The sequence below is a fragment of the Uranotaenia lowii genome, chromosome 3 (assembly GCF_029784155.1).
Source record: "Uranotaenia lowii strain MFRU-FL chromosome 3, ASM2978415v1, whole genome shotgun sequence".
Taxonomy (NCBI): domain Eukaryota; kingdom Metazoa; phylum Arthropoda; class Insecta; order Diptera; family Culicidae; genus Uranotaenia; species Uranotaenia lowii.
In genome coordinates, this window is record NC_073693.1 from 115,786,903 (window position 1) to 115,802,549 (window position 15,647).

The 15,647-nt window shown below is 34.8% G+C and overlaps 1 protein-coding gene across 1 annotated transcript in view; it reads right to left on the reverse strand.

Moving 5' to 3' along the window:
* The window catches only part of LOC129756639 (cadherin-23), a 94,074-nt gene that overhangs the window by 25,802 nt on the left and 52,625 nt on the right, over positions 1-15,647 (reverse strand). The window contains exons 2-3 of the mRNA XM_055753561.1: positions 14,572-14,715; positions 12,320-14,312 (exon numbers count right to left, since the gene is read on the reverse strand). Coding sequence (XP_055609536.1) covers positions 12,320-14,312; positions 14,572-14,715 — 2,137 coding nt within the window. The remainder of the gene's footprint in view (positions 1-12,319; positions 14,313-14,571; positions 14,716-15,647) is intronic.

Sequence of the window (15,647 nt, forward strand, 5' to 3'; positions counted from 1 at the left end):
TCTAGCGTTGACCTTTCCACTTTTCTGTTGCAGGTAGGGATTGGCTTAAGAAATACAAATTTTGTTGCCTTCTTGTGCATTTCTATCTTCAGTTTTTTGTAACAGCCAATAGCAGAAATTAGAGATGTACTGAATAGTGGTATTCGGCGAACGGCCGAATACCGAATATTGACCTTTTCAACTATTCGGCCAAACGAATATTCGACCGAATATTATATTCGGTCGAATATTCGGTCGAATATTCTATTGAGTTTTTAATAAAAAAACTTAAGCGATTATTTCAATGCTTCTATTTCTTCCATATTGATGCCCCTCATGTTTTCAGTTGACTATTTTCAACTAGATGATATTATCGGATGATGTATTACAAGATATTTTTAAGTAGGGGTCTTCCTTATTTTTAAAATGCCACCAATAACTGAAAAGACATCAGATGACTAGTCGCTTCTAGGGCGTTCATCACCAAAGAGATTGCTTTCATGTGAAATCTAGGATAAAACATGTCGAAACAGGTGCCAAGCTATTTGAAAATGCTTTTCTGATATTGAATTAGATGAAGATCGAATTTGAGCAGGATATCTTCAAAATAGTTGTTGAAAAGATAGATGATCTTCAACCTTAAGCATATCATACTTTCAAGCACACGTATTCACACGATCAGGCATTCAGGACGATTTTTGAAAACAAAATTAAAAAAGGGCAAAATTCAAGTATATTTTGAAATTTTTGAAAAATCGTTATTGAACACACCCAGCTAACATGAAATCGTAATAGAAATGATAATCCAAATCGATTAGTAACACATTTTCAATAACCATCGTAAAGACGTTGGTATTGAGTGCTTCTCTATCATTCATTTACGACAAGCTTCGCCCAAAAAAGTTGAATCGGATAGCAGTTTAGTCAATTCGTAAATATGTCTTAAGAAAGTTGAGAATAGGCTATTTCGACATTTACGATTTGAGTGAACTGATTTACGATAAATGGGCGGTCCTTCAATTGAAAATCTATCCAGTCTCTTCCTTTGACCGGTTCGTGAAAAGAAAATCTCACCTATAGAGCTATAGCGTGGATCATATCAACTGATGAGTTGGCGTTGTGGTAGGATATCGGACAGCGAACTCGGAGGACTGGAGTTCGAATCTCGGTCGGGGAAATTTATTTTTCGATTATTTTACTTTTTTTGGGAAAATCGAATCGTTGGAATCTTGTCATTGTAGATATATCGCCTCCACTTTTGCGGCTATATGCTATTTTTGTAAGTTTAATACAATCTTTTCATCTGGTATATTTGTTTGAATAATTCTGTTGTTCCTGCGTTATACCTTCATCAGGACCGGATTAAGCCATCGGGGGGCCCGGGGCAATTTTTATCGGGGGGCCCCTCTGATTCAATTTTTTTTAAAATTCTATCCAGAGAATACAAAACATTTTAAACGTGTTGAAGAGCTGAAGATGAGTTCAGTTTACGGTCTTCAAAGAACCATGTTGTCTGCGTAGAAGATGAATTGTGGTATCTTCAAATAAAAATTATTAATTAATCAGTTTAGGATTTTATCAAAAATGAAAGCTCTGATTTGAGCTGAAAAATGTCAAAATAAATTCTCAATTTATTTTTATGCTCTTATCATTCACTGATTTAGAATAATGATCGGATAGTTATTTTAAATATTTTTTATTTCATCATTGATGGTCTGGTTTGTGCTCCATCGACAAATATTCAACTAATGAAATTTGGGAATTACCTACATATCATGAAAATTTTAAACAGAGAATACAAACTTCAAAAAAATAAACAAAATAATTAAATTCAAATTCGAAAAAGATACAGATGAAAGAGTTTCAAAATTCCAGACTTAAATCAGGTTTAGTGTCTCAAATCTAAATCATAATTTCAAATCAAGTTTTGAGAAACAAAATATGAATTCAATAAAAAAAAGAGAATCAAACTGACAATCATAGCCAAAGTAGAAATTGCACCTAATGTGAATTTCAATTTAATATCTATGAACGAGAAAAAACGTTTTCATAAGAAGTTTATGAATATGATTCTTATCAAATAAAAAAAACTTATCAAATTGTTATTCTAAATATGAAAAAAGTTTCATTCAATGCCTTCAAAGTCAAAGGGGTGTTAGTGCAAAAATGATCAATGAAAAATATTCAGAATAGAGATTAAATGTTTAAAACATAGAATCAGTTATCATAGAAAAAGTCAAATAAGGAATCCAAATGAGTTTAGTACCTTTAACAAAAATCCTGAATTCTCAAAATTCAGAAAAACCATGAAACTGAACTTCATTAACTAGAGAAACAACACAAGACTTGAAAATCTCAATGAATTGAATCTGGATAAAGATAAGATTAAAAACAAGAAATATTCAAGTTAAAAGAATCACTCAATGATTTTTATGATAATTTGAGAATGATCATTTGGAAAATTAAATGCTGTATTCAGGATATTTAATTCAGTAGATGATGAAAGTTTGGTTAACTCAGTTGAAAATGTTTCAATACGAATTTCAAGTGTAAGACAGAAATTGGGATGTAAATTCAATAAAGAAACTCGAACTGTCGACTGGTCCAATTTAAGCAACTACAGTTTTTTCAAAAGATTTTATTTTCAATATAGAGAGAGAAAGAGTTTAGATATTATAAACCAACGGAAATTTCAATAATAATGCTCGAAAAGTGAAATGTTATAAAAATACCCGATATTAACCCGCATACTGCTCGTGTAAAATTCTGAAATGTTTATCATAAAACTTCCCTAAAAGACTCTTGACACTGTGAGCCAGTTTTGGCGAATTTAGCTACTTTTTTAGTGCAGTAACCATTACTTTGAAAGTTAACGTAATAATAAACATTATTATTGTGCAAGACGTTTGTATGTAATGAAACTGAGGAGATGCTTTTTTTTAATTTTTCTTGTTCTGTACAGAATATCCTGACTGACGTGATTAGATAAAAAAAAAATAAATTTTGAGGTGTTTTGCCTCATATTCTTCCTTTTTTTTCGAAATCGGTTGACATCATTTTTGGGTCGAAAATTTTGAAATTCAATACCTAGATTCTGATATTCTCAGCCCACAAAATACGGTAGAAATCTTTCACTGCTTACTCTAGGGGGCCCCCTTAACTTATGTAATAGAATTTTTTTTCTAGATATTATTTCACGGGAGTCCCTTTAGTTGTTTTATTTCAAATTTTTAATTTCGATCTTCTAGTTTTGATTTCTCTTCATAAATTTGTAGAATTTGAAGTAGTATGATTAAAGTAATGTGAAAACTTTTTTTCCCTCGGGGGGCCCCCCTGAGCCGGGGGGCCCGGGGCAATTGCCCCTTTTGCCCCCCCCCCCTTAATCCGGCCTTGACCTTCATAAATGTTTGCTGGGCAGAATCTAAAAAAATCTAAAGAGGAATTTGAGTTTTATATTTGATTAAGAAAACAATCATAATAAACCCGAGCGAAACTCCGGAAGTTTTTTAACAATATCTGAACATCCCGGCCAGATTTGACTTATCTGGATTCTTTACTGAATTTATAGGCAAGCCTGAATATATCCAGAAAATCTTGAATAAACTATAATCAAAGTATAAAGCGATACTTGTCAGCATTCTCCTGTACGATCTACAGTGAAAGATACACCATAGATATTTGGCTGAATCCATAATTTTTCAATGATTGTGTAGCTTTTACAACATTACTTTTGGATATTTTATAAATTATCCGAAATTATTTAAAAAAAATTTCAAGTCTGTAGTAGATATTCGGCCTATTCGGCCTATTCGGCCGAATACTTAGCTTAACTATTCGGTGAGCCGAATATTCAGCTTAACGGTTTTTCGGCGGTATTCGGCCGACCGAATATTCGGTACATCTCTAGCAGAAATGATTTCTTCTTCATAAAACCGCATTAAATAGGAACTTTAAAAGCTACTAAAGTGAATTTTATTGTTGAAGTCTTCAACTTGAAGATTCAAAGAACGACCATGCCGGAAACCATAAACCTTTTAGAAGAATGAATAAAAAATAATGACGATACAATTATTCAATAGGAAATGCCAAATAAAATCTCTTCTAAACATGACACGAATCGATCATTTCACTCCGATTTCATATGGGACTAAATTACACTAGAAAATAAAAGAAAATAGAAAAATGGGTTTGTGCTGAAAGGGAGAGGCGGATTTATTGCGTATGCTAAGGAGAATACTCATTTTCTCCCATATTACAATAAATAGAAGTCCGAAAACTATATGTACATAAGTGGAAATTTATTTTATATGAGTTAGAACAATTTTTCTGTTAAAAGCTCTTATCGTTTTTGGGAAAATTATTTTATAATAAAAGTACCGTAAACTGGGGGAAATTTTTACAACATGAAATTTCATCATTTACTATGTCATTTACTATGTCTGAAGTTAATATATTTTAAACCTTTTTCTACGTTTGAAAGCCTACAAATTGAGTTTCTAGTAGGCTAAATTTGGTTTGTGCAAGGAGATTTTTTTATATTACTTAAAATGTAGTTTTAAAGTTTTAAAATATCTGTTTTTTCTAAGACTCACAAACAAACACCTCACCTGATAAAATGATAGCATTAAGAAGCAAATGGGTTGTATTATATGAAAGTTCATCTTTTTTACTGTGTTTAGGTGTAGTTTTAGAGTTATTTTTATGGCCTTTATTGTGTCGCCAGTCCAGCGCTGTAAAATCGGTTGAGCGACAATGGATTTTTTTCGGAGTAGGTACGTTAAACCTAACGTCGGAAGTAGTGCGCTGGAATCGTACGGTGACCCGCCATCCAGCGCACTACTTCCGACGTTAGGTTTAACGTACCTACTCCGAGAAAAAATCCATTGTCGCTCAACTGATTTTACAGTTTTTCCCTGTAACGACAATATATGATAATTTTTGGGTATTTAGGAAAACGGTCGTCTTCTATAAGAAAGTCTGTATAGAACAATTGGTTTAAAACCCTATCAAATGGTTAAGTTTCAATAAAAAAAGTACATAGAAACAGTGGAAGGACCTTGGGAATTACATAATGGTAAAGTTTCATTTATTTTTTAAGCCAAAAAATATCGAGAAATGTTTATAATTTTTGCCCCTAAATGTATTCAGCAAAATCGTCCATCTTTTGAGTATATTTGTTTTTGATAGAAAACGTTAAAATATTCAATTGAATCCAATTAAAAGCAATAAAACAAACTATTTCTACACTTCCATTACCACTCAGAGATAGACCCACAGCTAATGCAACATACCTACATTTCCTGGCTAACACCGACCAACCAAAAGTTGAAAGAAACAACCCGAGCATCAATTGGAAACAAGCGTGGAGGAATGTCTCATCCCGGAAGCTCTCCCCTGGACAGAAAGAAACTCTATATCTGTGGACTAACAAAAAAGCGTTATGCCGTCAACTTCTCTTCACTATCAATCGCGCTGATGATGAGACATGTATGCATTGCAGAACACCCATCGAGACCATTGAACACAAATACCGTGAATGTACTAGTCTCAACGGAGCGTTTGAGCTACTTCAAAGGAAAATATACGAAACCCTCGACAGACAGCGAACACTGAACTTCGAAGAACTAATTCATCCTACTTTGTTAAACATAAATAGACAAAAAAAAGTGAAAATTCTGAAATATCTTAGTAGCTATATAAATTTTATAAACGCAAGCAACAATAGTGTAGACATCAGTGCTTTAGATTTCCACATGAGTTTAGACATATGAAAATGTAAATAAGTTTCAACAAAATAAAACCACAATTTATTTAAAAAAAAAAAAAAAAAATCCAAACAAAAAATTACTGTTATTGATGTTTAAGCCTTCTGTGCTAATTCTAAACTTGCTATTATACCAAGATCTTATTTTTTTAAATTTGCTAAAAGCATCGATTTGTTTAATTTCTGATTTTTGGATGAATTATAAAGAAAAACCATTAAAACTTATGTTTACAGATTCTGCTCGTACGATATTTAAAGTTTAATATATTTTAAGAAAACTGATAAAAATCTTGTTGAAGTGTGTCAAAAGCGAATAATCCTTAAACTGCAATGATTAGATATCTTGATCTATAAGCCATTTCGTAAATCAGCTGTTTGCGCGTATTACCTAATATGCGCATTTATGAACACTTCCCAATCATGAAAACGATGTTATGGTTGGTAAATTGACTTAGTTTACAATTTTACAATTTAAGTTTTGTTACATGATGGAATCGCAGGTAAAGATGTGTTTAGTAGAACCATTGTTGAGAATATTCTAAAACTGTGTTCATTATGTTTTCCTTGATAATAAAATCAGGTTTGAAGCATTTTCAATACTAAGGCTGGTTCAAGTTATTTTTCGTTTTTCTTGATTTTATACCGTGACGACGTTGGTACCCATGCTATGGAGGCGTTCAATAAATGTTCCGAAAATCACTCAATTCTCATGCTGCTCCGAGAATTAAAGAAATAAGATTTGAAAGAGGGGCGTTCTTTCATCGGTTGAGATTCTCAACAGAGTGAAGAGCTACCTCATTTTCATTCTCTTGTTTCATTCAATCACTTTTCTTGCCCACTCACTCACTCGATCACTGACCAACGGTCGAATAGTGTCTGCCCAGGTCCCGGTAGCGATATACAATCCGTGTGGAGCACATCGCTCAGATTTATGCTTTTTTCCTCAGATTTTAGCTTTCATTTCGTATGCTCTCAATTCAAAAAAAAAGCTTAAATCTGAGGGAAAAAGCTTAAAAACGAGAATCACTTAATTAAAAGATGTTGGTCACACGATTCATAAACAAATCCTGTATGGTTCCGGGACCTGGACAGAAAGTCACTGGGCTGCAATCAGATCCCGGCAACCATACAGGATTTGTCTATGTATCGTGTGACCAACATCTTTTAACTAAGTGTTGGTGGTTCACGTTTTTAAGCTTTTTTCTCTCAGATTTTTTTTCAGATTTGAGCTTAAATCTGAGGATAAAAGCTTAAAAACGAGATTCACCAGCACTTATTTAAAAGATGTTGGTCACACGATTCATAGACAAATCGTGTAACGTTGCCGGGATCTGCTTTTAATTAAATAAGTGTTGGTGATTCTCGTTTTTAAGCTTTTTCCTCTCAGATTTAAGCTTTTTTTGCCTTGAGAGCATAGGAGATGAAAGCTCAAATCTGAGCAAAAAAGGTTCAATCTGAGGAAAAAAACTTAAATCTAAGAGATGTGCTCCACACGGATTGTATATCGATTGTATATGCCGGGATCTGGCTGCAATGATATAGGATTTGTCTACATATGTATCGTGTGACCAACATCTATTTGCTTAGTGTTAGTGAATCTCATTTTGAAGCTTTTTTTCCTCAGATTTAAGCTTTTTTGGCCTTTAGAGCATTGGAGATCAAACCTCAAATCTGAGAAAAAAAGCTTGAATCTGACAAAAAAAAGCTTAAATCTGAAAGATGTGCTCCACACGGATTCTATTGTATTGCTTTTCCTATGCTCTCAAGGCAAATAGCTTAAATCTGAGGGAAGAAACCTTTAAAACGAGATTCATCAACACTTAGTTAAAAGATGTTGGTGACACGATACATAGACAAATCCTGTATCGTTGCCGAGATCTGTGACTGGCTTTTCGAATTGAATGATGTATCCAGGGTTGCCAATGTGTCTGATTTTTAAGGATTTACCTCAAGAGGTCCATCCTGATAGTCTTATAAGCTTTTGTTATTTTTTTTTTTTCAAATTTTCGGAAAATGCCTAATTTTTTTAATTTTTACGGAAAACTATATGCTTTTATAAACATTTTATCTCTTATCCATCCTAGAGTGTCAATATTCTTATGGGATCCCAGTGGAATTCATCAAACGCTTCTTAAAAGCCCAGACAAAATGAAAACTGTCTCCCTTTAGAGATCTAGAATGTCAATTAAGCGCTCTTCGCTTAAAATCGCTGTACTCTGATTGTTTCTCAACCGCACAATTTTAATTTTTTTTACAAAATTTCTCGTTTTGAAAACCTTGTAACCTAACTCAAATATGATACTATTCTGCTACAATTACTTGATTTTTTTTATTCAAGGTCAAAGAAAAAGTCAAAATACGGGATTCAGAAAAAAAGCTGTAGATCAGTTATCAATTGCTCAACAAAATTTCACTTTGTGCCTTAGAAAGCTAATTCTGAATCCTGTATGATGAACATGTGTATTAATTTTTTAATTTTTAAAAAGATTTTGGTTTAAAAAAAAAAGTAAAAAAGAGGTGTAAACCCGCACTGTTCAATCCATCAACCGCCAAAGTTGTTACGGCACTATTGAAAAATTTTGAACAGTCGATTAGAAATTTGACGTTAATTTACAAATTTTTGCAACAATAGATTCTCAAAATACGAAACACAGGTTTTCGACGAATTTTCAAAGTTATTTGATTTTTTAAATTATTTTTTTTTCAATTTGCGTTTTTTTCTGATTATTTTTGTTTACTTAAATTCATTTTGCACTAGATTTTGAGTATGCAAACGCAATATTTTTGCAATTTGCAGTTCGGAAATGTTAATGTTTTGCAAAATCTAAGCCCTGATATTTAATTTGGAGTTCAAATCCCATTTCTTATGGATGATTCGTTACAAATTTAAGGACGATTAATGTTGTTTATTTTCCAACCCTTTTTAAACGCAATGTTCATCCAACTGTTTTTTTTTCATCCCGACCGTTTGAAGTTCAATTTAATGGAAAATCGTCATCATCAAACAGAAAAACGAACTGTCGAAATTGTATCTAATGTCTGTTGCAACTTACAAACGGAAGAACAAATGACCGATATGACCCTCATACTTATTTGAGTATTAGCAAACATTTTCCACAAGCGTTTATAGTCTATGGATAAGTTCTTAGGACCAGTGTGCTCGAAAACGTAGTCCGATTCTTTTCTTCTTTCTACAAATTATTTTCAAAGTTATTTTCAAAGCAATGTTCAATTAGAACTGACTTTTTATAGCTAGTCGTTTCGTACGATTGAGCCTTTTTTTTAACTTTATATTAAAATTCAACATCATTTTTTAACATCAAAGAGTGACATGAACATAAATGACAGACAACAGACAACAAGAAGAAATGAATAAACTAAGCAATATATTCTCGCATGATTTTACGTAATTAGTGAATGGCCCATAAGTCATAGCATTTATTTGGCAAATCAAACAAAAAAAAATGCAAATTGTTTTGTAATTTTTTTTATTATTTCTGCTTTCAAAACGAAATTTTTTAACCCTCCAAAGCTGTTCGCAAAATATGGGATTTTATTCACGCTGGTGTTTTCAAAATACCCTCAATTCAGCCCCAGGTCATAGCTTGTGAACCTTCATATAAGAGAATCGACTTCTTATCCCTCTTCAAATAAAATGTCTGGCCACATCGCCACAAGCTTGGACAAAAATTCTCAGCCCTGTTTTGTGGCTCAATGTTCAATCTCTTAACTTAAGAGTCTTAAATGAAAGCTCAGTAAATCCAACAAAACAATTTGTATTTGGTGCCCGGTGGATCGCGATGAATGGTATGAATCCTATTAACATCACATAGTTTTCTTACTACGAACACGAGCCACCAGAGCAGTGAAAAAAACTGCTCCTTATCATAAATTCATAAGACGAGCTTTGAAATTATTTGCTTGAACTACAACAGCAATCACAATACTCCCTTTGGTTGAGTTTTCAATTAGAAAGCTTAGTCGCTTCTCTTACATGTAGGTTCACTAGTCATGGCACAAAAGTGACGTGATTAGCTATAATCTGTAAAGCTCAATATCAATTCTTAAATCTTCCAATTTTTTTTAGGAAAATTTTCATTAATAGTGCTATATTAAAATATAAATTTGTGAAATGTAATAATTCAAATGTAGTTCTAAAATGAACGTTTTTTTTTCTAGAAATACTTTTTAATGAGGTCTCATTTAAAAGCTCAACAGCCTTCTACCGAGTTTCGACTATGAAACTAGAATGTTTCGATAAGAACTTGAATCTTGAGCAGAGTTGAAAAGTATAGAAAATAAATGTTTAATTCAAGGTCGAGTAAGCTTTCAAGTGACCGTTCTTAGTCATTTTAGATTACTTGAGCATTTAATAAAAAAACTGGTTTTCCTCAAAAGTATTGATAGAGGTAAAAACGCTTTCTATGAAGCCAGTTTCGATAATATTGGCTTGGAAGCACAAATAATGAAAAGCAAGCTTTATGATGGTGCGGGTATCAAAATTTGGCACGAAACTGAATCTCAAAATATCTGGAATAAATACAAAAACTTCACAAGATAGGAAGATCGGATCAAAAATAAACCGATCTTGCAAAGATCGATCCAAGAACGACCAATCCTAGTCAATACATTAAATTTGACAGCTCTATCAGCTGAACTATAACCGTTATGGTGAAAATAGTAAAGCTACTCCGTTTATTTAGCAGCGTGCGCTTTCAAACCACGATAGTCAGCTGCGTCCAAAACTGACACATTGCGGAACTTGGTAAATGACAGGATACACTTAAACGTCTTTTCACTCATGGACAGCAAATCAGAGTATTAAAACCAAGTCCGATTCCAGATGGCTGACAACTTTGAGCGACAAGAAGTTACAAAGGATGCTGGACAAGAAGACCAATGGAGTTGGTTTCGGAGCTGATCGCTGAAGTAATGACGCAGCGGTAGCGGCTTGTGAATTCCATCCAACCCCCTGGCAACTTGACGTTTCCCATACTAATCGCGTGTGCCAGTTTTTCTGGTTCTCTGGTTCTGTCAAAATCTCATTTTCACTCAACAAACATATCGAAAGGGTGGATAATGAAATGTTCGACAAATTAAGGTTTCAAACATATTTTTTATTGAAAAAAAAAGTTTTTAAAAACAATGATTAAGAATCACCTATTAAGCGGAAAATGAGTTGATGTTTAAAGAAAACCACGATAATATGGCCAAAAAAGTCAGCGTGGTAAATGGCTTTTATTTATGAAATACAAAAGCAAATTTTAATTCAAAAATCTTGTAAATGGTTTATTGCATGGTAAATTTTAAAAACAACATTTTATTCATTTCTAAACAATATTAACTTTGTTAGTTTTATTCGAAGAGATTCTTTAGAATCATTAAGTTGCTTAGCGAAGGACTCCATCCGAAACACAATCAACACATAATTTCAACAACAAGTTTCGATGGTTAACTAAAGCATCTTGATCCAAAATGTGTTCGGCTAATCCTCTAAAAACATCCCGTGCATCATTTGAAATCTGTGTCAGAGTTCGATTCATTATGATATCATAATATAGTATACTAAATTTATACTTTGATGATTTTGTTCTACAATTTTTACCTCCAACTCGGGTATTCTGCAGACCTTTAACACATTGGCATTAACTTCTAATCTGCCAATAAAACTATTGAAAAGTTCATTTCTGCAATCTTCACATTTGATGCTACTTACTATTTTTTTTTTTAATTAAACTTTCCGAAATTTTATCTGTACGTCACTTGTGCAAATGCAAAGCCATCACCTCAACTCGTTTCCGCTTTCATTCTCAGTGTTTACTATCTCAACATATTTGTAATGCTAATATTTCATAACATTCAGCTGGATAAAATTTTACCGTAATAAACTTAAGGAAATAGCGGAACTATTTCAAACCACGTTATGTTTAACGAAATAAACTCATAACTATCTGGTGACACCTTGTAACAAAAACACAACGGATTCGCAAGGAATATTGAAAGATATTCCTTAAAATATTCCTTGACGGATTCGGATGAAAGATGGCCATTTTGTAATCTTTGCTATAAACAGAAATGTTATTAAGTTGGAACCGAGAATGGAACACAAATAGGTTGAAATAAAATTACTTATTTCATTGACAACTATTATAAAATTTAATTATAAAGTTATTTATTTTTCTTTATTGCATCACTTTTGATTATGTGCCCTTTTAAAATGGTATTTCGTCAGTTGAATTGCATCCACGGATGCCGAAACAAAATCAAGTGGTTTCAATGGAAAATGAACGTTGCCGCTGCTAGGGACGACCCAGGATGCATGTAAACAAACGCGACTAGTGCGACATCTACCATTTTGAAGACGGCACAGCAAACTCGACTAAACTGTCAAGTTGCCAGGGGGTTGATTCCATCGCTAACATTAATCAGGAATCGATAAAAAAAATAAGAAAAAAACGATACATACACGTATTTTTCGTTCTCTATGGCTGTCAATTTTGTGCGAAAATTGAGGAGGTTGAATAAAACAAAGACAGGTATACATACTGTTAAATGTGAATTAATAAAAATACTCACTGATCGTTTATCTCGAAATTGTCATTCGCTCCGATGATCTTATACATCAGCAAATCATCGATTCCATCTGGATCGGTTGCACTAACGATGGTTACATTATACCCGGGACCGGCATTCTCCGGAATGCTAACCCGATAGCTTGGCGGCCCCGGAATATCGCTTTTGGTTCCGGTGAAAAGTCCCTTGAAAACGGGTCTCTGGTTACCGGAAATCCCAACGCGTACAAGGACGCGGGTATCATTCTTAAGTGGAGGCATTCCATGGTCCGTTGCGGCCACTATTAACTCGTACTGACCTCGCTCGGTGTCCATCGAATTAACGGGTCGGGTAATGCGGATTTCTCCACTTGTTGGGTCCACAGAGAAGACGTGACCTGAGATACTGTTTTCAGATTCGATCGAATAGGATATTCTGCCTCCACCTTGCTGAGGTCCATCGACGTCGATGGCGTGTACGAAAAATTGCGGCTCGAATTCGGTGGCCCCTTCCCGAATTGTGCGGGTGTATTCGAGGGATTCGAAGGCCGGATAGTTGTCATTCATGTCCATTACGTCTATGAGAAGGTTGGCATTTGTTTCTCGGCCTCCCCCATCGGTGGCTACCAGGGCTAGACTGTAACTTTTCTGTTCTTCGTAATCTAGGTTTTGGTTGACGAATACGCCACCTTTTGCAGGGTCGGTGTAGAAGTAGTCACCTCCGAAACCTTTTAGCATGTATGTCAGTTTACCAAACATACCGGTGTCCAGATCAATAGCAGTGATGTTAGCTATCTGGTAACCTTTCGGTGAATTTTCTTTGACTTGAAGTTTGTAGTTTAATTGAGGGAATAGAGGTGAATTGTCGTTGGCATCTTGTAGACGGACAGTTATTTGCGTTTTAGACTTTTCGATGCCGTTAACCGATGCGACGATATCAAAAATGTAGATACGTTTTTCTGGATCTGAAATATCGTAGTCTAGCTTGGGGGAGTCGAAAACTTTGACAACTACAGGTGTTCTTCCTTCCCCATGGCTGGGTGAAACGATGAATACTCCTGCAGCATTACGGACGTTTCTTAACGAAAGAGTGTAGTGGCTATTGATTCCTAAATCCATATCGGTGACAACTATGGCGAGGTCTGGAAGTGGAGTTCCATTCTCCAAATTTTCTGGAATAGAAACTTCGAAGGTAGGTCTGTTGAATTCCGGAATGTGATCATCCATGTCCGTCAGGACGATGGTGATCTGAGTGCTTGTGCTATCTCCTGGTACTTCATTGTTGATCATTTCCGTTGCTCGGATCGAAAATGTGTAAGCTCCACCGTTATGAACAACTTTAGGATCTTCTCGGTCGAGTTGTCGATCGGTTGTTATCAGCTCTGCTACTCCACCTCGTGGGTTGCCTACGAAATGAAGCTTAAAATATCCCATCGGTTCGTTTTCTAAGGTGAGAACAATAGGTCGCGGACTTCCGGTGTCTCCATCTGTTGCATTTATTGTCAAAACTTTCGTACCTTCCGGAGTATTCTCGGGAATCGACGCCGAGTATGGGGCGTTAATAAAAACCGGTGGCTGATCTTGAATGTCGATAATCGTTATCGCAACTGTAGCGTAGGATTTCAATGGATTACCAACAGCTCCATCTTTTGCCTGAATCGTAAAAATGTAGGAAGGCCTCGTTTCAAAATCCAACGTTTTCTTCAGAACAATCGACGCCATATACTTTCCCTGAGCTAGCTTTTCACTTTTAACTTCAAACACCTCACATATATCGTCATTTTCTTTGGCAGGATCAAGATAGCAGGAAAGTTCCACATCGGCGTTCATGCCTTCGTCCAAATCGGTAACTATGATATCCGGACTTATTTTAACGACACTTCCCGGTTTGGTCGACTCGCTGATGGACGCACTGTAGGGCCTCCCCACAAACGTAGGCGCATTGTCATTGTGATCGCGAATAGGAATTTCACGCCTCAGCGAAACGGTATTAGGCTCCGTACCCAGCACTCCTTCGTCTGTAGGAAGAAGAAACAGGAAAACAACGTTTGTAAATCAACGATCGAGAAAATAATCTGACTGACTGTGTTTGCTGCTCATCATGATTGATGGCTCATGTCTCGTGTGATGTAAGATGCCTTTTACTCCCTTAGGCGTAATTAACTTAAACGATCAAACCAGTCGTATGAGTCCAAGCGACCGAGTTTTCAATTAGCATTTATGATCGATACGTTTAGAGCGAATTACCTACTTTGTAGAAGGTAGGTAGCTACTTACCGGTTATGCTGATGATAACTTCCACGCTGTCCTGTAGTTCGCGATCTAGGGCCTGCCGTAGCCGCACTACTCCGGTGTCACGATCGACGCTAAAAACTGGACCGGAAATGCTGTAACGCAGATTGCTTCCCTCGGGGTCAATTCCTATGAAAGAGGAAAGAGAAAAGGAAAGATGTTCAAATGTTATTTTTTTTATCGTGTATGGGGTTTAAAATGTGTAAGTTCAAATCAGTTGCTCCATTCATCGTTCATCAACTCCATTCATTCATCACGGTTTAAACTTAACCTATACATATAACCCATTGGCAAAGTCGAAAGAAACAGAAGCTTCGGGCACCTCCAATAAAATTTCATAAAACAAGACATAATCATGGATGTAAGGACATGAAGACCTCGCTTTTAAGAAAAAAAAAAGTGGCATTGAAACTAAAACTGGAACATTCGATCCTTTACAAGGGCTTCATGATTTTCTTCAGTTTGTTTATTTATAGAAGATTTTAACCAATCTGGCCATTCGTTCTTTGATTATGCTTTAAAATGGAACAGCGTGAACATATCATAAGATTTTGATACCCTTCTCAGCAATCACAATTCTCACACTTTTATCGTGGTATTATAATAAAAACAAAAATATTATTTGATGTCAGATAAAGATTTTTTATTCCAAAAAATGGTTACAAAAGGTTTTTTTTTAAATATTTATACATGTATCACCGCATCTTACACTAGAAAAAGCATTTCTCCGTGGTGTCAATGTGTAGATGTAGATAGATGGACATTAGCCAAGTAACAATTTAAGTTTTTTACCAACCTTCACAGCTCGATTAAGACTATTTCCTAAAGCTACTTTATAAGCCAAAGCGCATTCTATGCTTTAGCCCTCAGGTTTCTGGTGGAATATATGATAAAAATAGCATCAAAACATAAGCACGCCTAAAAAAATCAAGGTTGAACACATTTTATGCTATCTAAACAAAAAATTTAAGGAACATATTAATTTGCTCAAATGATGAAACCTGTGTTTTGCATTGAAATTTATTACCTATTCAACAAATTATACCACAAACATTGTCAAA